Genomic DNA, 24139 nt, shown 5'->3' on the forward strand with positions numbered 1-24139 from the left:
GTATATTATTTTGACAGGCAAAATGTGTCCTGAATACCCACTTTCATTCATTTCATGCAAAAAGGCCCAGACTATTAAAACAGAAGAGTGTGCTTTTATCAGATTTGCAAGATTTTAGACCTTGCTATTTTTGAATGGTTTTTGCCGCTGGTCAAGTGTTTACCAGCAATCTCACACGATATCAGTCTCCATATTACACCTTTATTATTTCACCCCGGACATCAACAGATGGACTAGCTGGTTCAAGCAAATTGTTGTGGTTTTCTAAAGTTTGTCTCTTCAATTCTCTCGGACCATTTTCTATGCATATAACTTCCCATCTGCCTTAGCGAAAATAGTAATCAAAGACCCCTCGTGAGCCATTTTCGGCTGCAATGATTGCCACACTGCCAGACCAGAGGAATTCATTTCACTGCAGGTGACGCATTTCTTTCTTACACGCTGTCATTCGGATTTACTGAAACTATGTAATATTCTTTACTTTGCCCTGTAGTTCTTTGCCACATCGGGAAACTGCCAACAAAGCCGGTTCCCATCACTCTGGACGGCGCCACATGCAGACAACTGAAGCTGCTGATACTGACTAGAATTTTCAGTGATATCTCTGTTGGGCGCGTCCGTTAATGTATGCATGGCCTCCGACGGAAAAGTAATTACTAGTTTAATTTGTGCGGCCCATATAACGCTGACGTGTGGGCTGAAGTCATGTAGTGTACTGTAGTTTTCAATGATGCTTTTTGTTTGAAAAGCCATTTCATTTCATGTCAAGCCGATCGCTTTCTGCTTACATTCGCGTTTCATGATTGATTAATTTGTATGTTTTGTTGTGAAAACAGCCTACATCTCATTTCATGGGTGATCTACTTGCGCATGTTATCAAATCAAGTCTGTGTTATTTTTGTTGACAAGATGGTTCACATTCAAGGTCCCGAGTAATCGCCTGTTCTGGAGCTTGCAGTTGCATCACAGGGTCCGTATCGGTAGGGCGACACCACTCAGTTTGACATTTTATTCTTGACCTTAGAGTTTCACACATGTACGCATGTGATTCTGTCGGGCCTGGGGGTTGAAGATGCTGACTGTGTGACCTCAGCTTTAACGACATCAAACTTCCCTTGTGAAATATAGACCTCTTCACATTTTGTAAACAGTGTGACATAATTTAAGGGGCGGGGCTTAGCTGGAGGCAAAACATCTCTAACACTATAGCCTGTAAATGCTGGCTACCATACTTCAATGGACTGTTTTGGCAAGAATGGACAAGGAAAACACATATTTTAGAGAATATACTAATACATATACTCTGAGAGGCCGTGTTATTTTAAAAAGTTGACTCTGACTGATGGAACTAGACACAATTTGACCAAAGGAGGACACAGAATAGTCTGGTCTGTCTTAATCAACTGAAGCCTCTCCAACAATCTTATTACAGAAAGTAAGTGGAACCACTGTGGAGGGTAATGTAGCAAATGGAACTTCTGATTGGACACCCCTGGAACAACAAATGTTGCATTGGTTAGCACTTAGCATTAACATGTAACAATTAATTTTACCTGATATGAAGTGGGCGCATTGTTAATTGTCTCACTCCAATCCTTTATTTTAATCGCCAAAGCTAAGCCAAAGTTGTCTACGAGTGGCAGTGGCTGGTATGTGATAAAACTTCAAGTTAGCGCTTTTGATTTTTCAGCGTTGGCAGCCAAAAATACAGCAAGACGACATTTTCAAAGTTGACACTGACAGTGTCGCCTCAAGCTTCCCTCTGTTTTGCCTCCAGCTAGCAACCTGACGTCACAGTGATGTAGGTAATGAAGGGGTTTATAGTACGTCACGAATGGACTGTAGCATTTCACCCATGACGCCATGAATATCCTCACACTGTTTTTGTTAATCTCACTCAGTAATCAGTTCTTTTCACATTTTTAAATCACGTTAGACTTTACTGACATCACGTTTTCTCTTAAACCCCAACTGATTGACTTGTCACACATCTCCTTGTAGCTTGTAGATGGTTAGGCTAGTGGATTTTTAAGGTTCAGATTGCTGAGGTAAATTCAACCCAAAAACGTTTCAAAGTGAAAAACAAAGAACATGAAAATATTCCTAGTTTACATTACCAACTGTGACAGTTCAACCACATTTGAGTTGAGTTCACTGATAGGACTAGTGGATTTTTCTTTACTGACGCTGCAAACTGTGTTTAGCCGAGGATTACCTCTTCTTCCCGTTGCTCCATGTGGGTTCCCCTGATTCTCCAAGCCCATTATCAGCATGATTACTGTGGTGGTGGGAACCAAAGCTGTGGTGGGTGTTTCCCCGTAGTTTGGAAAGCTGTGGACCTTTAGACCTTAAGACCACGGGCATCAGTGAGACTGGCTTTTGGCGCAGTGTCATCTTTAAAGTGACAGAAAACATCAGGAAGTTGCTTTTGAGTAGATTTGTTGTTCTGGGTTCATGTCGGCTTTTCTAAAAGTTGGAATTTAAATCAGATTTGGTAATGCAGAGACTGAGATATCCTGACATTTTTCGTATCAGTCATGAGTCAGGTGTCCCCCTCTGATTTGTTCAGTTTGGTACTCACCTACCATAGGTTGCACCTCCATAGGTTTTTTCACTTGTCCTCACTGCAGCATATGGAATTTCACGTTCCATGGCCTTGTCCATAGTTGCCACACTGCTGCTCATCCCTTCCTGCGTGGAAACCCCTTCATACTTGTCAAGATGTCAAGACTTTGGATCTTCTTTGCTGCTTGCAAAACAAAAACCTGGACATATGCCATGAACAAAACAACATCAGTGCCAACAACTGTCCATCCATATTACTGGCAGACTCCGCTGCTCCTGCAGATGACAGCGGGACTCACAAGAAATCCTCCTAGTTGTGCCGGCACCAACCTGGCACTGGCATGAGGTAGCAGGTTTCATTTGTCTCGACCTTGGTCTTGTTTATTTGCAGCCATTATTAAACTCTGTGATAATGAATTAGATGATGTTTACAATGGCCTCACGGAGCGCAGTAAATAACACCTCAGCCTAAATGGAAAATAAGATCTTGCATATAATGAAAAGCAGCTCGTTAGTCATCTCAAACACATCCAATAACACCAAATCATGATGATTATCTGTATTATTACACTGGATTATTGTCTTTTCACTAACTCCCCTCAATCCCTCCATCGCCTTCCAAGCTCTCTGTCGCTCCTTTACGCAACCTCTTGCCCCTTCCCCCCCTCCACACTCCTTCCCTCGCCTCCTTTACTCTTATTTTTCTTTGTGTTGCAGTCGCTCCATCTTACGTTGCTTCACTTCTGCAAAGTGACACATTCCGGGGCTTCATACGCAGCAAGGTCTCTTGGCCTGCAGTGGGCCTTTGCCACAGTGCAGTGGAATTGCTCACTGGCTGCATTATCCAGTAACATGCTCTAAAAAAGGAAAGAAAGTGTAATCGGGCGGGCAGCCCGTGTGCACTGAAGCTTCTGCTTGTACGCTTGTATCAGAGACTCTAATAAGAACAGACATGATTCTTCTGGGGGAGAAAAAATATCAACCTTATTTTCAGGTACAGACTCAGAAAGGTAAACTTTCATTGACCTGAGCCAAGAGTTGTGAAACTCCTTGACAGAGACAGAGTGAGTCTCATTGTCTCATTGGGTTTTTCTCTGCCTTTAACCGAATGAGTAACTGAGTGTGCAGCCTCGGTGTCTGCTCTAGAGTTAACTTGCTTAGCTTCTAAGTACAAAGGCAACTGCATGTCCTGGAGCTACTTTGTAAAGATCCAAAGACAGAAACAGAGGCCCTCAGTATGAAGTCCAGATGACCTTTAGACCACAGGCATCGGTGAGACTGGTCCTTGGTGCAGTGTCGTCTTCTATCAGATTTTTAAAGTGATAGAAAACATCAGGAAGTTGCTTTTGAGTAGATTTGTTGTTCTGGGTTTATGTAGGCTTTTCTACAAGTCTTAATTTAAATGTCAGGCCTCCCAAGAGACGGAACGAATAGTCAAATTTGGTGATGAAGAGGCTGAGATATCCTGACATTTTGCATGCAATATGAGTCAGACTCCAAAAAGAACTGGCACTCTCGTTATACACACAGCAGCATATTTTTGGTTGAACTTTTCCTTCTTGTTAATCCCACACCTCTAGTTTATAATGCACTGTTCTCTGTATCTGTAGTCTCACCGCCGCCCTCAGATAACCCTGATGATCTTCAGAGTTTATTTTTCTTCGAGCCACAACAGATATTATGTAACCAGGTTGAAAACTCATGCTCCTGATACGTTAATCTCGCGTGTTTGACGAAATTACCCTTCAGTTCCACCAGAAAATGTTTAAGGGTACATTTTTCTCGTGTTTTCCGCTCCTGCTACTTGACTTCCCGACAATAAAAATGGATCAAATGGTGTAGTCGCCGCCAGCGTTACATACAATGTGATCAACCTCCCTCGTGGTGTTAACAGCCACTGTGCGAATTTTAACAAATTCACAACTTTTTAGTTTCTAAACTTAACACAAGGATAAACTGTTTTTGAATTAAATTGGATTTTGTTTGCCTGCTACTGCACAAATTTCATTTAACTTATATTGAAAATATCTCTCAGTGAGCTGCTTATCCTATGGATAGTTGCACAGCATCATTTTCATAGATGTACATTAAGCCAGTTCTTATTTTTATCACTGTTTAGTGGAGAACATTTTTCCAAATGTTTCATTTTTCTGGAGTGACTTCTGAATTTTAACTACACAGTACTTTAAAATACTACAATAGACTTTGACGGTATTGGCACCTACATTTATAGAACTACCTGCCCTTAAGGACTACGGCGTTGCCTATACAGGAATTGGTTTAGCTGCCACACCATGGTGGAAGCAGGGGTCTGAATCGCTACACACCACCAACGTTAAGGTTTTCAATGACCCAACATCGTCAGACAACCAAGAATCATCTTTGTGTGTCAGGTTCTTAAGAGATTTGAAAGCCCACATACGCAGAAGTAGCACTTCATTAGCAAAAACATCTCCCTTTGTGAATTAAAATCTGAATCAATTTGCATTCCAACCTGAAATAGCTAAATTGCTCTCTTTGTAAATGCACCTGGAACAAATACAAATCAAACATTTGTAGCTTTTACTTGTGAAGTCAATAAGCTGAAAGGCAGTTATTTAGTTTCCATGACATTCCATCATAAGCACAGAGCACACGCGTGAACCGGGCTTAATTAAATCGAAATGAGCAATTTAATGAGCAACCTCATTTACAGTGATTGGCAATCACTGTAAGACACCTTTTTGGTTGTAAACACTGCATAACCTGCCACTGCAAAGTCGTAAGCTAGTGCATTAGTGGGAGTGATGAGGTCTAGGGAAGAGGGTCAGTGAGACAGGTCAAAAGGTACACGCAGCAATATATATTTTGTGTGAGCCCTTAAATTTGGGAAATTTTGACGTGCCGGTGTATAGGGATCAACTTTCGGAGTCAGCCTCAAGGGGTTTTTAAGGGAACATTTTTATTTATTTTTTCCACTTCCACGTTGGCTCCACTTTTCTGCTGTCAAATGTTGTAAAATACACTTAGCCAGCTAAATGCTAACAGTGGCATCCTTGGGCATAATGGTTACCTTCGGTAGCTGTAAACTCAAAATACAATTGTGGGCTGATAATGAAAAAGGTACCCACAGCAAAATGTTTTACTGTTGAGGGAGCCTGTTTAACACATTTATGAAACCTCAGGACAGAAGTGCTTAGCCTAATAATCGAACATGTTCCTTGAATTAATGGGTGGGATGGAGGCTTCGTCAGTGGCTGACAGCCCGCCACCTCTCCTGAATATCAAGTTGTTGGATAGTTTAGTCAAAGCAAAGATTAAGCGGAGAAGTGCTTTTTAAGGAGAAACTGGCAGATTGTCAGGTCTGCTGAGGGAAGCTGGGTAGCTCATACATCTTGCTGTAGAGCAGATTGCACTCGGTGGGGGATGCACCTGGCATGTTTAACCTCACAGCCCAGGGCTCCCATGAAATAAGAAGGGCATTCGTCCAAGACTTTGCTTTGTGGTGCTTACCATCCCTTCCCTGCTGGCGCCGGGGACTTTTTCCTCATTGCCGCTGCGAAGGAACAGATAATGTGATGGATTTTTGTGGAGTGGTGCCGAGATTCTCATCAGCATTATGATGTCAAATTATAAGATGAGAGGGGACCCTTAAGAACAGAAGGCACAGATTGAGACGTAGCTCGTGACACAGCGCTGGGAGTAATATCACAGCAGATGCTCGGTTTGAGGACGTGACAAGTTATGATTGGTGATGTTTTTTTATTATTTAATGTTCTTTATCAACTGCTTCCATCTTATTGGTGGCCAATTCCAAACACATCTGATTAAATGATTGGTACCGAGCTTATCCTCCACAACTGCTGTTGCCTTTTTAGGGGGGAATTACACAGCTGTTTAGTGCACCACATAAAGGAATGTTTAATGGAGCTTCTATTTTAAATTCTCTGTCCCCCATTTCTCTCCAAGGAGCGCCAGAGACAGCGACGCGGATGAGGATGATGATGAGCGGCGGGTGAGTCGAGGCTGCACCCTGCAGTACCAGCGGGCGCTGGTGAAGGTGCTGACGCAGTTCCACACCACCTCCACCGAGGGCACGGACCAGGTTATCACCATGCTGGGGCCCGACTGGCAGGTGGACGTCACGGACTTGGTCCAGGACTCCCTGAAGGTGACTGACCCCCGGATAGCAGAGTTGGTGGACAGGACGATCCTGGTGGGACTGGAGCTGGGATCCACCATGCTTAAGGTAAACTCCTTGGCATTCACTGTAGATGATAGAAGATGCATGTGATTAGGAGCTTAGAAACATGTGTGGTGTTACCTGGTTACCATGTTCTGAACAAGACAAAATTAAGGTTAAGTTAAGTGAAATGAGGAGTAATGATTTAAAACTCTTTACAGGACTTTGTACAGAGTTTACAGCTTCAGTTGAGGGTTACTGGTCTCGCCAAAACTAATGTACTAGGTTGCGATCAGTCTGACTCCACCTAAGTCCTTGCTAATTCAAATGGTCAAAGAGGTGGAGTTGCAGGTGATGGCAAGGTAGGCAGCTAGCAACCAGTGACAGCTCCCACGTGTCGCGTCAAGAGATGATTCCTTTAATTCGTGAGATAAACCAAATCACACAACAGTCCGTCTGGCCTGCCTTCAAGCCACAGAGGTGCAGACCAATCTGCATCCTGTGAGGAAGCGCTGGCATCAGGGGTTTTCAGCCTTTTGTCCTTTCAGAGCCGTCAAGAATCGTCCACCAGCATGCTAATAGCATGGCTAGCTAGCTACACAGTTTCACAGGCCATTATCTCTGAAATAACATTGTACCCAACAAGTTTTGACTGATATTTGGGCACGAAGTGAAGCTGCTTTAACAAGGCCAGAGAGGACAAGAAACACCAGCAGATATGTTGCATAAAAAGGCAACAGTCTAGCCTAATTATCTGAGCACGCCCGATATGTCTGCAATAATACCTCATTACTGAAAGACTACTACTGCAGCTGCGATAGAGCAGAAGACAGTCGATAAGCCGTGATGGATGGCTGCAGTTAGGGTGGTAATTTTAGTATTCATCAGTATTTCTCTTATTTCTTTAAGACCCTTTGTTCAGTGGTTGGATTGCTTATTTTTCTCTTTTATGTTCCCAAATATCGGCAATAAATATTCGAGTGATGATCTCGAATGACAGTTGACGTAATACTTTACATACGCAAAGTTGTAATGAATGAGATTTAAACATTACATTTACACAGTGTTTCCACTGTGCCACGCCACTTTTTTATTCCCTTTTGTATGGAACAAAAGCCGAGTGGTCTCTCTGTAAATGTATGCTGCTTTTGATGTCCGCATGTCTCTCTGACATGGAGTGCATGTAAATGCGTCAGCAGGGAAATGGTTCAGAAGTCCTCATAAAGGAAGCGGCACAAGTTATTACTCATGGGCCGTGATTTACCGACTCTCCGCTGGTCATTTATGGAGGACAGAGAGACGTAACGGTTGGTAAGAGTTTTGATCACCATGAAAGATTCCAGTTCAGCCTGTCAGGAGAGAGAACTGTTGCGTGATGGATGCGTCTGATGATGGCAAAATAGGGAGGAAAGATATAGGTCGGCTATCCATCATTTTAAATGAGCAATGGATCATTTATAATCTGGTGAAGGGTATGAATAATTAGACATCAATGTACCACCAGATGTAATGTGCCACGTTGACTCATGGTAGTTGTAATAAGTAAATAAAAAAGGTGTGAAGAAATACTCATCTTTTGAACTTCTTAAGCCAAAACTAATGCACTAGGTAGCAGTGTTCTAAACGTAAAGAAAATGTAGGTTTCTTTACATCTTTTATCGTGGACTCTGTGTAAAAAACGGACACGTCCTTGCTGAAGATGTTTGAGATGTCTCCTACCTGTCATCTTAGCAGTGCCTGGCTCCACCTCATTCCAAGTTAATTCAAAACATGATCAAGTTTGAGTAGAGCTGAGGCGGACGGGTGACAACCAGGTGACATCCATTATAATAATAACATAGTAATCATGCATACATTTAAGCCTTCATGTGACAGATTTACAGGTGAAGGATGAAGAAATTAACTTTTTTTTTGTACCAGGCTGTGAACTGAAGGTCTATGATGATTAATTTTCAGAGTTTAACTTAAGTGGCCATTACAGGAACTCTAGAGGAACATTTTTTACAGTGTTTTTACTTGTTGTAAAATACATTAGATGGTGTTCACCTCATCTGCTCAGCCACTATCCAAAAGTCGAGAAGAATCATAACACAACTGAGCCGACATATTGGTATCCTTGGGTATTGGTTACCTTTGATAGCAGTAAACTCTAAATACACTTCAGGCTGATGATCTTAAATTTTGGATCACGATTCAAAATATTAGGCAAAGTACATTTTGACCTGATGGTGGAACTAAATACGAAGTTAAGGGTTGACCAGAGCATGTTTAATACTCAGGGAAACTTCACCAGTTTTTGCAACTACAGCGCAGTAGTTGCATTTTTAGTAGTTACTGTGTGTTTTTTCATCATGTACATAGTACATGTACAAAGTGGGAGATGCAGTATTTTACACCTCTGTATGTTTTTATTAACATACTGTGGAACAGACAAAACACGACTTGAATCTTGAATCTTAAATCCCATGCAAAATCAAGGGAATCAGCATGATTTAAGTGGAAATCATTTACTGGATAAGTGGGGGGGGGATGACTTTTTGCATGCACTACTAGACAAAGCAGCCAGCAAAGGACCATTAACATAATCATACTGTTAATGTGGCTAAAGAAATGTAAGAACTGTGTGTGTGTGTGTGTGTGTGTGTGTGTGTGTGTGTGTGTGTGTGTGTGTGTGTGCGCGCGCGTGTGTGCGTGTGTGTGTGCGCGTGTGTGCGTGTGTGTGTGTGTGTGTGTGCGCGTGTGTGCGTGTGTGTGTGTGGAAGAGGTGGATGTCCTTCTCTACTTCCTAAGTCAGAGTTTCCTGCGGAACGCGACTTCATTATAGCTAAAGTGTAATGATGAGTGGCCACTGAGAGACGAACTGAAATTCCAGCAGCTCCAGACCTTCACCTCCTGCACCTTCAGCTCAGCCCCCCCGTAGAGGCAGAGCTGCTTGAAACCCCCTAATTAAGAAGTCCCTAATAAACACTGTGAAGGAAGCAGAAATGAGATCTCTGCGGCCTAACCGTCTATTGAGTATGAATGATTGATGGCTTACAAAACTCAAATTACAGAGAAGTTAAAAGCCCCCCCCTCCCTCCCGTTCAGGACGTACTTTACAAAGAACAGAGAAATTGTTATGCAGATTTGATGACAATGAACGGCACATATCTCAGTAATGTTCCCCTTCCTGAAGCCCGGCAGAGGACTTGAATTAGTCTTTGAGTCTCACAAGTCTGGCTCAAATTATTCACCAGCTCATGAATATGAATAAAGGGAAGAAGCAGCTTTTGTCCATTTAGTGCAATATTTCAGACGGTCGTTTGATAATTATTGCAAGTCTGTCTGCGTTTAATTTGAAGAGAAAGGACGAAGGACAGCGCATCGGAACTTCAGAGGTTAAATTATAAATAAAGCAGGTATTGATTGTTCTGTAAATTGCATCTTTTTGTAATGAGATCAAAGTCCAGAACGGTGACTATCCGAGTCTCCACCGAACCGGGTGGGAGTTTGGGGTCTAATCCTGAGGATTACTGAACAATAGCTGCTTCTCAAAGTGAAAAAGCCTGATATGGACCAGATTCGCTGTTTGTCCTCAGATCAGAGATGATTCAGTTAATATCTGCAAACATGCAATCATCCTTGGGCAGACAGCAGAACAGAAAGAAAATGAGTCGAATCTACAGAAGCAATATTTATTATGTATTAACAACATCGTATGCACCTCGACAATGTGGTCCTTGTTAACTTCCCGAGAAGACCGAGATCAAGGGGGAGAAAAAAAACAGGCGCTACAGCGTTGTTTAAACATCTACAACACAGTCCTGGGAAAATGTAATTTATTGGCACATGCTAATGATTCATTCATTTTCTGTAACCTCTTGTCCTCTGGAGGGTCACGGGGGGGGCTGGAGCCTATCCCAGCTGTCATTGGGTGAGAGATGGGGTTCACCCCGGACAGGTCTCCAGTTCATCACAGGGACACCGGCAACCACTCATGCTCACACCTACGGCCAATTTAGATTCACCAGTTAACCTAACGAGCAGTGGACAGTGGAAGGAAAAACATGCGAACTCCACACAGAAAGGCCCCAGTCGGTCGATGGATTCGAACCCACCTTGACCTTCTTGCTGTGAGGCATCAGTGCTAATCACCATACCGCTGTCAGGCCTGACACATTTGACTTGATTTAACCCTTTAACTAGCACACGGTTCATCTTTTTTGTAGTAGTAGTAGTTATAGTAGTAGACAATAAAATGCTTAATTTCTGATTTTGTACCCGTTTTCCAAACACTTCTAGTCATTCAATTTGTGAGATACACAAACTGGCTCATTATATATATAAATATCTAATATCTAAATATCTACGTTTTGAGATATGGCACTTTTGAACAGATGGCCGTAGCATCAAACAGCTTCAGTATTTACTGTATATTGTATGCATCTGTACAATTGTGTGAACATTTTAATAATGAAATGTCAAAATACTCAGTTTGCAGTGCACACTATTAATACAGATTAAAAATTTAAGATATTTCATTAGTTCATTAGTGTTGAAGTCAGATGGTTAAGGATGTTAATTGGTGAAAAGATAACAAAAGCTTTTAAGTGTCTAAATTTAATGGTCAAATGAATATCATTTGGAATATTCAGGTAGAGGTGGGATTTACCACTCCTAGGAGGGAGCTGTATCTTGTGGATTCATTCCTTTCAAAGATCCGTTCAGAAGAACTGGCTCATTTTGATATTTATTCAATTTCAAGATACCAGCTTGGGCCTAACTCGTCCAAAAATCAGTCACTGACTGTTAGGAATCATTCAATCTATATTCTGTTGGTGGTCTACCTGACTTTGAACTTATCTGAAATATCGATTCTCAATAGATATACATATACCCGTGGGAAAGCTCTTTGCTTTAACCAGGAGTTAAACCAGGGCTACCTGACTGACAGACGTTACACGTTGATTTACCGTTTTTATCATCATTAAAAGTATGTCCAGATTTCACTGCATTTTCTCTGCTCGCAACTGCAACTCGGTTCTCATCATTCGTTTTAAAGAAGTCTTCAGCGGATCCAGTTAGTTCGCGAACATCCCAACATCTTCATTGTAAAATGTGCCATTGCCCCTCTTTCTATCTTCATATGGTTTGATCAGCCCAATAAAGCTAGAAATGCCCCCCAGGGAAGTAACTTTATTCGAGTGACTACCGGGGGAACTGGCCAGAGTGTCATGGGAACCCTTGCCTTGCAGGAGGAGTGTACGGGTTTATATTGTGGCTGTTGCACCACCTCACTAAACTGTGGACGGCACAGGACGGCAAAGAGTTGCCAGTGTGGGGTTGTGGTTTTGTTTTGTGTGGGGGGGTTCAAGAGGTATTAAGTTTGTAATTCATCACTTCATCCTCCTGGAAGAGAAGCACTTTATGGTTTGCGGAAACAGGCGCTAAGAGGCAGGAGCTCGTCAACATTAATTACGCTGATGGAAAGCAAAATGAAAAATGCTCATCCTTTCTATGAGGCTTGTGGAACTGCAACACTAAATTGATCTGTCGGACAAGTCCAAAGCTGAAGGCTCAAAACCTTTTGAATATCGAATTATATTTGGCTGTGAGTTTTCCGCATTGTGTTTACTTCTGCCTGTTGCGTGTGTTCTGCACTTAACTCCATTTTGAAAAGGTTATGAAAAACGGAGGCAGAGGCTTCCACAATGAGCGTGTTAACGTTGAATGTCGACTTCCCTATTTATAGTACGAATTAGTGCCAAGCTCTGTGGAATTCTTTGTTTGTACTTTGAAGGTCGTCCGTGGCAGCGAGAAGGAACTTAAGTAAATGTAAAGTTCTTTCAGCACGTTGGTTTCGTATCATCTCACATTCTGTTTGATAAGATTTTCTCACAATCAGGAGAATTAAGTTATTTTTAGATGCATATAGAGTGAAGCTAGTGTTTCAATTAGTGGGAATGACGCTCCCATACTCGCGCTCAGCTGTATGATTTTATAGATCCTTTTTTTACTTGAAATTCAACCAGAAAAGGTTTCTTTTATTGTAATGAAGCGAATGATAGGCGAAGTGAAGGTTTAAATTACCGTGCAGAGCTCTGTAATCTGTGGCTTAGCTTTCAGTGCAGGAAAAAAAGTAAAGATATAAATGAACCAATCCAATCGGCCGCGTGTCATCTTCTGTAGATGTGTGAAGATGCTCCGTCGGCTACGTTTGCACGGACTATTTTTATTCAGCCAGACTGAAATTGTTCTAATCAGAGGTTTTGGCTATTTGCATGGACTATGACTAGTCAATCACTATTTTGACACGTACGAAGTGGCCTGCAGTGGAGCATCGGAGAAAGCTGCTGAAATTATACAGCAGAAGAAGAAGAATTGACAGCTTTTATCTCGTTCGACAGAAGGAGACGAACAAGACAGAACAACGTTTTCAGAATTTCGGCCCGCATGGACTCGAGCTTTTCAAATCTTTTCATCTTTTCAAACACTGGTTGTTTTGCTACTTCCATGCTTCTGTGCCTGATGTTTACCCCTCGTGGGTCAAACATGCTCACCAAGAATGGATTCATACCAGAGAGAAACCATCAGATTAAGTGTTTACACCTTTAAACCTGTTGTGGTCGATCATTCATATTCTGATCAGTGGAAAGCTGGTGTCCATGTAAATGCAGCAATTGTCTGAAATTGGTCTGAAACCACGGTGCCGCTGCCTCAGGTGTGTCTCTGCTGCGAGCGGCGGAAGGCACTTAATCTTCTGCTCGTGCACACCCAACATCTGATTTATTAAACACAAGGTCCGAGGGGTGAAGGGCAGAGGTGTCGTGAGGAAGAAAATAATGTGCCGTGATGCACGTGATGTGCAGCCAAGTGAAGAAACTCCTCTGCCCGGACTCATCGCTGATCTTTCTGTTGGCCTTAAATGGATAGTTCTGTTTCTTTGAAGCGGGGTTGCATAAGGTACTTATCCATTGTCCGGGTATTGCCTTCAGTAGACGGTGCTCTGCATGACCCCCAGTTGAGAGGAGCAGACAGGAGTGCCGGCACAGAAGCCAAGTAATGGACTCATGTGGAGGGGGTCAAGTGCAAAATGTATTTTAGCAGCCTAAAACAAGGGCCACCTAAACAAAAATCAATAGCTTGCTGTCAGACACACTGGCTTCTATGCTGGTGTCTCTCCACCATCTACTGTTCATAATAAAATGACTATGACTATAATTAAGTACCTCACATCAACTCCACTTCCAAGAAACCGAACTATCCTTTTAATCCATAAAAGCAACTATAAAGTTCTTTTTTGGGAGACCCAGGAAGAGAGAGTTGTGGGTAAAACGTTAGTTATACCCTTGAGATGTCACGAAGGTCTTCCAGACAAAAGCACAACTTCCCAGTGTTCAGCCACACTTTCAATTTTGTCAATAGAGCAAACCACTGTGAGTTATGGTAATATTCAAGTACTGCATGCTCTAAATTATTACCAGTGATACCTTCAAGCTTAAAAGGGTTAACTTTGGAGTTAAAATGGTGTTTGTTGCCACAGAAGCAAAGACTCTATCACTCAGGATATTTATAGACCTTTTTACCAGTGAGGTGCATTAATAATAATAATAATACATGACGATACAATCCCTTGTGCCAAGATCCCAGGCAAAACACACTTAGAAAGCCAGTCCAACTGAAAACCGACCAGCAGGTTAGCAGTTAGCTACCAGCTAACAACCAACAAGAAGACACCGGCTAACTAGCCTAGTCAACAGCAGTAGGTAGTAAGTGACACATCTTTTTCAAGTGGGCACCTCCCTTCACTGATGTTTCGTTAAGTGTCAATAGTCCTGTGACACCTCAGAAAGACTTAACTGTAAGTTCCAGTGTCCTGGTTAAAACCAAACCTTGACCTTAATCAAAATATTGAGCTGTTAAAGCTTTACATTCTGAAGATCTGATGAAAGCTCCTCCGTTATTTACCACTTTCTGTTTGAACAGTTTTCTTGGCAATAGGAAGAACATTAAATAAACTCAGTTCTAAAGGAATTCAGAAAGTGTAGAAGAAGAGCAACAGCAAAACAGGCAGAACAGCTGTGGCCCTCTAGCGCCCTCTTCCATGAGACAGACGTACTGACTGTCTCATTTTGTCCTTTTTTCAGTTCGGTTTAATGACAGATCAACAAGACTAAATGTGACACACTCGTGCATGAAATACAATACCTAGGCTACTGAAAATTTTTGACAAAAGTGTGTACAAACATTATATTCCATCCAGTTTGTGAGAGATCTTAGGTGAGGCCCTCCCTGTGTTTGAACATAAAATATGCAACCCCACTGATTTTGACTATAAAAGTTTGAATTTAAAGGACATTTACAAGGTTTTTTTGAAGTACAGTGAACCCTCGTTTATCGCGGGGGTTACGTTCCAAAAAGAACCCGCGATAGGCGAAATCCGCGAAGTAGAAACCTTTATTTTTTTACAGTTATTATACAATGAAATACTCCATAAAACATTGAAAGCAAGGAACAAAACCTTTTTACAGGCCCAAGCATTTGTTTAACAAATAAAAGTACTGTATAAACGTTTGTTGTTGTTTTTTTTTGTTTTTTTTTTTACAAATAACTACTGTACTGTACGTACGTTTGTATCCAGCGTGATGTTTTTTTTCTGCAGTCATTAATCCACAAAGCTAAACCAGACTCCATCCTTACCACGGTCTTGTTGCGGACAGTTGCAACCCTCTTTGCATCCTTATTAAAACTTATTGCTGCTGTCGTCCTTATGTTATTTTCCTCTTTCTTTATGGAACGAACGGAAGATTCATTAATTCCGTAATGGCGACCTACAGCCGCATAGCTTCTACCTTCCTTTAGCATGTCCAGAAGTTTAACTTTTTCTGCGATAGTTAGCATCTTCCTCTGCCTTTTGGGCCCGACCGCAAGTGCCTTTGTCGGTGCAGAACGTTTTGTCGACATTATGGGTTTTAGAGAAACTTGAAATTGCAAGAGAATTAGCAAACTTCAATTTGGCAAGCGGTTCTGCGTACGTGTACATATTAAACCATAACGTTATTGACACACAGGTAGAGAAGACGCGGAGAGACTGTTTAGCCAATCAGAATGCAGAACACAACGCATGATGCAAATCCGTGAAGCAGCGAGACCGTGAAAAGTGAACCGCGTTATAGCGAGGGTTCACTGTACATCTTCTGACAACGCGTCCCTGCTTTTGTCTTGGGCTTCTTTGGTCCAGTCGGATGCCGCCCAGACTATCGAATCTACTTTAAGGTAGTCTTATCACCTGGTCACACTGACTTTCATCCATCCCAAGTGTTTTTCTATGTTTAGAATTCATCTCCAATAGCGTCCCTGGAAACTCTAGCTTAATCAGCACAAACAACATATTCCTGCACACACACACACACAAACACACACACACACACACACACACACACACATCTAAGGTCCATCCCAGGACCTCAGAGGTAATCCAGTGTTGTAATCACAGAGCTACTATAAAGTGCAGCAGATGCAGCACTTCAGGTGTACGCTTCATAGTAGCAGAATGTTAGAGAACATGTTAAGGTTGACCACGTTCCTGCTTTGCTTCACTTCCCCTGCCTGCAGCAACCGTGACAGATCCTGACGGGAATTCAGTCGGAAGGAGCCGCGCAGCAACACCTGACCTGTGATTGCTGGTAGAGAGAAATGCCGCTGACAGTCATCATTCATTACTCAGCGTAGCCATGAATCAATATTTATCTCAGGCTGTGAAACGCGGTCAAAATAGCTCTGTTTACTTGCAGGAGGAGGAGGAGGAGGCGGAGGTGCTGGCTTTTCATACATTAATTAGCTCCCACCATCAGAAGGAGAGGAAGCGAGCACAATATAATAAATCATGCCACTGAGGTTCAAATAAAATTGGCCTGTTTTTGCAAAATGGTGGGCACACTCACAATTATATAACCGCAGTTAGATGTCAAGTGGTGGGAAGCCACATGTCAGGCTCAGAAGTTTCTGCTTAGCGGTTGCTTCGAGGTTAGACATATGTTTAAACTTTTCTTCTCAGCCGTGGGAGCTAAAAAGAACTGGCTACATGGATGGCAGACATGGTTGGTAATTCTACCGCTTTGCCTCAGCCCTCTTGGTCGACTGCGTTTCAGTTTAAGCAAACAACAACGAAATTCACAGAGACAAATCACCGACTTTTCCCTCAGTCCCAACAGCACGTTTGACATTTGCAGTTTTGGGTTAAAAAAAAAAAATGTCTGGGTAACTTTTAGATGGGCCGCCGTTAACTTTGGTTCAGACACGCGTTTCCCTTTGAGGATAACGTGTAATAACTCTGGTCACCCCTTAAGCCCTAGACTCATTTTTAAACTGAAGAAAACATCAGCAAATTCATTGAGGAACAGCTCCTCGACCGTAAAGTCAAACTGAACAACCTTGGTCTCTGAGGTCATGTTGAAATGCAATGAGTCTGCTTGTCACCGGGTACTGTGGGATTTGGCTAACTCCAGCAAAACAAATCCTATTGTTGAGGAGGCGTTTTGACATACAGTGGGGGAAATAAGTATTTGATCCCCTGCTGAATTTGTAAGTTTGCCCACTTCCATAGAAATGATCAGACTCTGGTTTTTATGGTTGTTTACTGGTTATGGGTATAGACAGAATATCAGTCGAAAATGCATGAAAAACACACAATCTAAAAGTTATAAATTGTTATGTATTTTATTAAGGGAAATAAGTATTTGATCCCCAAGCACAACACAAGTCAGTACTTTGTAGAGAAACCTTTGTTGGCAAGCACAGCGATGAGACGTTTCTTGTAGTTGGTCACCAGGTTTGCACACAGCGCAGGAGGGATTTTGGCCCATTCATCTTTACAGACAGTCTCTAAATCCTTCAAGTTTCTTGGCTGCCTCTTGGAAACTCGGAGCTTCAGCTCCCTCCACAGGTTTTCGATCGGGTTAAGGTCTGGAGACTGACTAGGCCACTCCATGACCTTAATATGCTTCTTCTTGAGCCACTCCTTTGTTGTCCTGGCAGTATGTTTTGGGTCATTGTCATGTTGGAAAACCCACCCACGAGGCATCTTCAGTGTTCTTGCTGAGGAAAGAAGGTTTTTGTCCAAGATGTTACAGTACATGGCTGCATTCATTGGCCCCATAATGCGGTGAAGTTGCCCTGTACCCTTTGCTGAAAAACAGCCCCAAAACATGATGTTTCCACCTCCATGCTTAACCGTGGGTATGGTGTTCTTTGGGTCATACTCACGTTTTTTCATCCTCCAAACACGGCGGGTCGAGTTAATGCCAAATAGCTCAACTTTGGTTTCGTCAGACCACAGCACTTTCTCCCAAGCCTTCTCTGAGTCATTTAGATGTTCACTGGCAAACTTAAGGCGGGCCTGTACATGTGCCTTCTTGAGCAGGGGGACCTTGCGGGCACTGCAAGAGTTCAATCCATAACGGCGCAGTGTGTTGCCAACTGTTTTCTTGGTGACGGAGGTCCCAACTGCTTCCAGATCATTAACAAGCTCTTGCCATGTTGTTTTAGGCTGCTCCCTCACCTTTCTCATCATCATCCTCACTCCATGAGGCGAGATTTTGCGGGGAGCTCCAGACCGAGGACAGTTGATGGTCCTTTTATGGGTCTTCCACTTGCGAATAATGGCACCAATAGTTGTCACCTTCTCACCAAGCCTTTTGCTGATGGTTTTGTAACCTATACCAGCCTTGTGCAGGTCTACAATCTTGTCCCTGACATCTTTTGACAGCTCTTTGGTCTTGCCCATGGTGCTGTAGAAGTTGGAATGTAAGAAACTGATTCTTAGAGCAGGTGTGCTTTATATACATGACGAGTTAAGATCAGGAGTATTGGTAATTAGTTGACTGAGCACAGCTGTGTGCCACATGCGCACCAGCCAATCTGTAGGAGCCTGAATTCTAAGTGAATTGTTGGGGATCAAATACTTATTTCCCTTAATAAAATACATAACAATTTATAACTTTTAGATTGTGTGTTTTTTATGCATTTTCGACTGATATTCTGTCTATACCCATAACCAGTAAACAACCATAAAAACCAGAGTCTGATCATTTCTATGGAAGTGGGCAAACTTACAAATTCAGCAGGGGATCAAATACTTATTTCCCCCACTGTAGCACCTTTAGTCCTCAGTGCAGGGACGCGGGTTTAATTCCAGCCTTTGCTTTGTGCGACTATCAAATAAAGCCTCCCAAAAAGAACAGGCTATCTAAAGAGAGCAAATAACATCAGAGTCAGTAAACACTGATGTTATTAAATCTGCTTTCTCCGTTGTAGCTTTACCAAATTTGATTCAATCGAACTCAACCACAACAATGTGAAATCCATTCCTAATCATTGCACCGCGAGTTGGCCTCTTTGCCGAACGCTCCACACTCTGCAGCCTTAACAAAAAGTTGTTTCTTCACCGGTATACCAAAATGAAACCCGGCCACTTTTCTCGTGCGTTGAATTGGGAGTCATGACCTCTTCCTTTTTATTCCCCGGTTCCTACAATCAGCAAGTCTCTCTTTCTCCATGATGGCTCGCTGGATGCAACACGTCTCTGAACGTTCTGCGCGGGGTTTTACGCAGTCATTGCAGGAGACTTGGGAAATCAGGAGCTGTGGAAAAAGAGAATGAGGCAATTTGAATGAAAATGAAAACCAAATTGCTGCACTTAATCAGCAAATGCACCCCGGAATACATCACAAACATCACAAATCTACAACCGTCAGGGCCAAAATCACTCCCCCGGGTTTTCATTTTTAATGTGACGAAAGCTAGTTTGAAGCTTAATTTCCTTCTGAAAGTACCAACTGTTCTAACCCCCCCTCCCACTCCCCTCACCCACCCCAAGTATAATTTTAAAATCATGAGACTGAATGCCAACAGAATGAATAATAAATCTGACCAGAGCTCCTCTGTGTTTTTTCTTGTTTGACATTCGGGGTAATTATTTTGAGGCATTCTGATACAGATGAAATTTTTCCAGGGCTTTTTCATGATTCACAGCCAGTAATGCCAGAATTATTATTATCAACTATTATCAACTGGGCTTCTGTTCCAAATTACCAAACGCCCGGCCTCCAGAGTCTGTACTTCAAAGTTGAAATTAAGTCCGATCTACCAAGTAAGTAAGACTGAAGTTTGCATTCTCAGTGCTAATAAAGACCTTGTGCAATTACACCACCGAAAGCCAGCTTGGGATAACAATCAGTCCACTCAAACGATTCATCCTTGATCAAATGGACAGAGAAAGTACACATCCAGGTATTTGGACCAGACTTTGTTTAGGACTGATGATGTTTCACAAGTCCACAAAAACACAAAAACGCATTGGCAAGAATGCATGTTGTGAAACGCCCCCACAGTTGTACTGCAGCACAAGAGGAAGTCAATAGAAGTCAATAGAAGTCAATGGAAGTCAATGGAGGTCTGCAGAAAGATCCCAGGGTGGGTGATACTGAGAATTTGTGTATTGATGTGATACCAAGTAACTACAGGGCTAGTATCGCTGATACCAACACCAATACCAATACCAACACTAATACTAAATGTCATGATCATTGAATAACTTTGATTGAATAATTTTGCCTTTAGTCCACTGATTATGATAAAACGCAGGCTGAATATTTTTTAAATGTTTTTACTAATTACAACATAAATCAATTTAACAGTATAAAAATTATATAATTCCCCTTTTACTACACACAATTGAAAAAAAGGCATTAGTGCCAAATTAGAAAAAGGAACAATGTGACAAAAATATAAATGTAACAATGTAAACAACACAACAGCAATGGAAAATAAAGTCAGTAACAAAATCAGTTGAGCAAAATAAGTAAACAAAAGCAACAATTTAAAGAATAAATATAAAAATTGCTAAGAGAGGGACATGTCGGCTCAGTCATTTTCCACCAAAGCAGTGGGTCTGCGTCCTGTGTAATTGTCTTCCCTTCCAAGTACCGACGCATTTCAATAACAACATAAGTGCTAGCTGTGCGATGCTGCTGTGATGCTAGAATCAGAGTGTCAAACTCTGTCCATATCCCACCCAGCTCCTGCAACACAGAGATCTGAAGGGAAGCTGTGCTCCCATCAACTCCGTGATGAGTAATTTACTGGATGATACTGCCTTGGTGTCGATACTATCAATATTTAGATCAATACGCCCAGCCCTAGAAAGATCTTCAGCTCTGGTACAAGGCAAATTATTAACACACACACAACGTTTGTAATATGTATCTCGGATTAGGCGATGTCCCTCCTTAGCGTCACTACGTTTTAGTACCAACAACAGCACCATGACTCAGGAAATACGACCCGTGGATATCCATAAATCACATTGTCACATGGGGGAAAAACTCCCAGCAGGCGCTGTCACAACAATCTATTGTAAGATCAAGCGTTAAGAGAGATATAGCTTCTCACAAGGAGACATCCTCCGTCCAAACGTGCACATAATATAAAGGGATGAACCTTAACTCGTTTTATGTGCTCCTCTAATATTTGCTCTCAAGGTGTTCAAGCCTCTTTTTGCACTGCAGGCTGCTGTAGCCGAGCCATTACGTCTATAAATATCACTGGGTACAAGTCTTGTCCCAAAATGTGAGGGTGGCTGCATGCTATTTTAAAAAGGAATGTGTTCCTGTCACCTTTCTGTGACCATGTCTGCTTTATTTGAGAAATCAAAGATTATGTTCACTTATATTTGAGTTAAATAATCTGTAGACAGGTGTAATATCCATTAAAGAGGTTTATGGGATTCTTTTTTTTTTTCTGTGCAAGTCTGTGTGTGCCAAGTCAAACAACGGAAATAGCAGAGGACGTGGGTGGTTCAAGCACTGACACCAAACTTCGACTGCAGCACGCAGTTTGTAGTGGCAAGGGGATTGTTTTCTTAAATATCCCTGAAATTGGATAAATGACAGCCAAGGAATAAATGATACGTCTCCAGCAGAGATCATGGCCTCCAACAAGATTCATTTCTGTGATTGAATCAGTCTTAGTTTATACAACAAATGTAGAATGTGGCGTGTCTCCAGATTGCGTTTTGACATTTGGGTATAGTTACTGATATTGATTTTTAACCGTGTTAGATTTTCTTTTTAGGCGCTTTAATTGGACGGTGAAAATATCAGCCACAGCCGAATGGAACGTGAAAAGGGAGAAAATCAATTGTAAGCAAACAATTTTCACTGGCGGCGCGGTGACTCCGACTGACCTCTGTAGGATTTATGATTGGACGCGTTTTTGCACAAAAAACGACTTCTTTATACATCCTTCACCTCTCCGTGTTCATCAAATGACTTATGGACTTCTCCTGTATTCACTGTCCTCTATCCCTAGACATGAAAAGGTTCCAAGCTAAATGCACAAAGTTTTTGTTGCTGTTGTAAGAATGAAAAAAGAAAACTCCTGCTCCAGTGTGAGTGATCCATCATGCAACTGAGTTTTCCTCCTGAAAAGTTTTTTTATTCATCAATTTACTGTCATGCCTTAGGGTTTGGAAGCACTTGTGTGTGTGTGTGTGTGTGTGTGTGTGTGTGTGTGTGTGTGTGTGTGTGTGTGTGGCTGTCGTGTACACATGTTTGTGTGGTGATCGGTGGACCATAACTTTCTGGCGCATTAATCCATCACAGACAGGAGACTGTGCATATGGAAATGGAACCTGAATGCTCATTCTTTTTGTTTTTGTCCTTTGTTTTGTTTTTTTTTAGTGTGCCCACGTTTACCAGTGTGGATGATTGCATTCTGTCCATTTATAAAAACACAATTTTAGTAACTCCATGTTACGTAACTGTTAAACACATTCATACGAGAGGCTTTCACATGGCAGCAGATACGGTTATCGATTCCAACCATTTACCTCTGCAGGTTAAAGAGATATCAGCAGACATTAGATTGAACTGCCATCTTGTAACAAAGCCATGAAGACTTCATTGGAATTAGGGATCTAATTCTGAAGTGGAGAATATGGATATGATTCAACATACTTGTGTAACAACGCATTATTTGCATTTCTGTAATTATGAACCTTCAGTTGAGTAGATCTAAAGTTACGGGCACACCAAACGGACGTCAGTGATCTACTGGCGCCGAATCTGACGTCAACTCTGGGCAAAAACTGTTGAACTTGAACACACCCAAAGAACTACAGCACATGGGCAGCTGGTACATAGAGTACGTTGTCTGCATACCATTAGCTGGGAGGCTGAGAAGTTAGAAACTTTCGTACAGACCTACTCTTTCCTTGATTGATGCTGTTCTGTGAGAGCCTTCTGAACTTCATTATTTTCTTTCCCGTTCCAATTCTTTTCTCGGACACTGGTTCATTGAGCTGATCACCCAGGGGTGACGGTCACCAACCTGTCCCGCCACTGATTAAACATTCTTAATCGTCTCAAATGCCAGCAGATGAGGTCCGACTAGTAGCACAGATGGTCACAGATGGCACAGCTCTAAAAGCTGGCCCTACCCCTAACCCTAACCCTAACCCTAACCCTAAGCCTAAGCCTGAAAGCTTTGTAGTGGACAAAACATCAGGAACCCGTCACAGTTTCTTCTGTTTTTGTGTGTTCTGTATCGTCCACATTTTTAAAACCCGAGAATTATTTGTTTTTCCGTGTGAAATAAAAAAGGCGCCTTGGAGAGGTCGCAAAGAGGACAGAGTGGGAAAGACAACAAAGACATCTAAAGGGATAAAAATGTGAGCGCATTCTAGATAATGGCAAAAACAGCAGAAGGCGTGGGAGGACTAGAATGAACAAACACTACGTGGTCATGAGCACAATGAGAAGGTGGCTGAAAGCTGCCGGGAACGAAAAGGAAGAAAAAAAAAACGATGATTTCAGGAACTTCTCTTTAAATTATTTGAGATGATTTGCTCAACAAGAATTAGAGTCTGGCAGAGCTTCGCACGTCGTTACAACGGGCTTCTTATGACATGTACGTGGAGTTATAGCTGCAGGTTATTTCTTGCATCTCTGTGCCGTGTAGACCTTACATAACAGAGGAGCAAGAATACAAGCTGCAGGTGCTGCAAGAAAAAAAGGGATTATCAGGCTCTCGCTGTCTCTGCCCGCGCATCTATACATTGTGTATGTGCACGTCTTCATTAGAGAGGTGTACGATTCCGAGTGCGACTGAATCATAATGCGAGTTAATGAGACCAGACAAGTGCGGATGCATCTGTTTCCTCTGATGATCAGTTTGCGGGTCAGTTCGCAATAAACTACATTGTCCCAAATGACATGACCTATTATGGCTCCAAATTATGTGGAACTATTTCTGAGCCAAAAAAAAAACAACAACAACAACAAAAAAAACAGATGTAAGGCCTGTAGGAAGCAACCCAGAGGTGAATAATATGCCTAGCATTTTATTTTTGTCAGCGTACTTTCCGTCGGGCAA

At 42.1% G+C, this 24139-nt stretch overlaps 1 protein-coding gene across 2 annotated transcripts in view; it reads left to right on the top strand.

The window, feature by feature from the left end:
* tmem132e (transmembrane protein 132E) overlaps positions 1-24139 on the top strand; it is a 381055-nt gene that overhangs the window by 346926 nt on the left and 9990 nt on the right. For both annotated transcript variants that reach the window (XM_047606913.1, XM_047606912.1), the window contains exon 7: positions 6514-6793. In XM_047606913.1, coding sequence (XP_047462869.1) covers positions 6514-6793 — 280 coding nt within the window. The remainder of the gene's footprint in view (positions 1-6513; positions 6794-24139) is intronic.

The sequence above is a fragment of the Mugil cephalus genome, chromosome 15, assembly GCF_022458985.1.
Source record: "Mugil cephalus isolate CIBA_MC_2020 chromosome 15, CIBA_Mcephalus_1.1, whole genome shotgun sequence".
Lineage (NCBI taxonomy): Eukaryota > Metazoa > Chordata > Actinopteri > Mugiliformes > Mugilidae > Mugil > Mugil cephalus.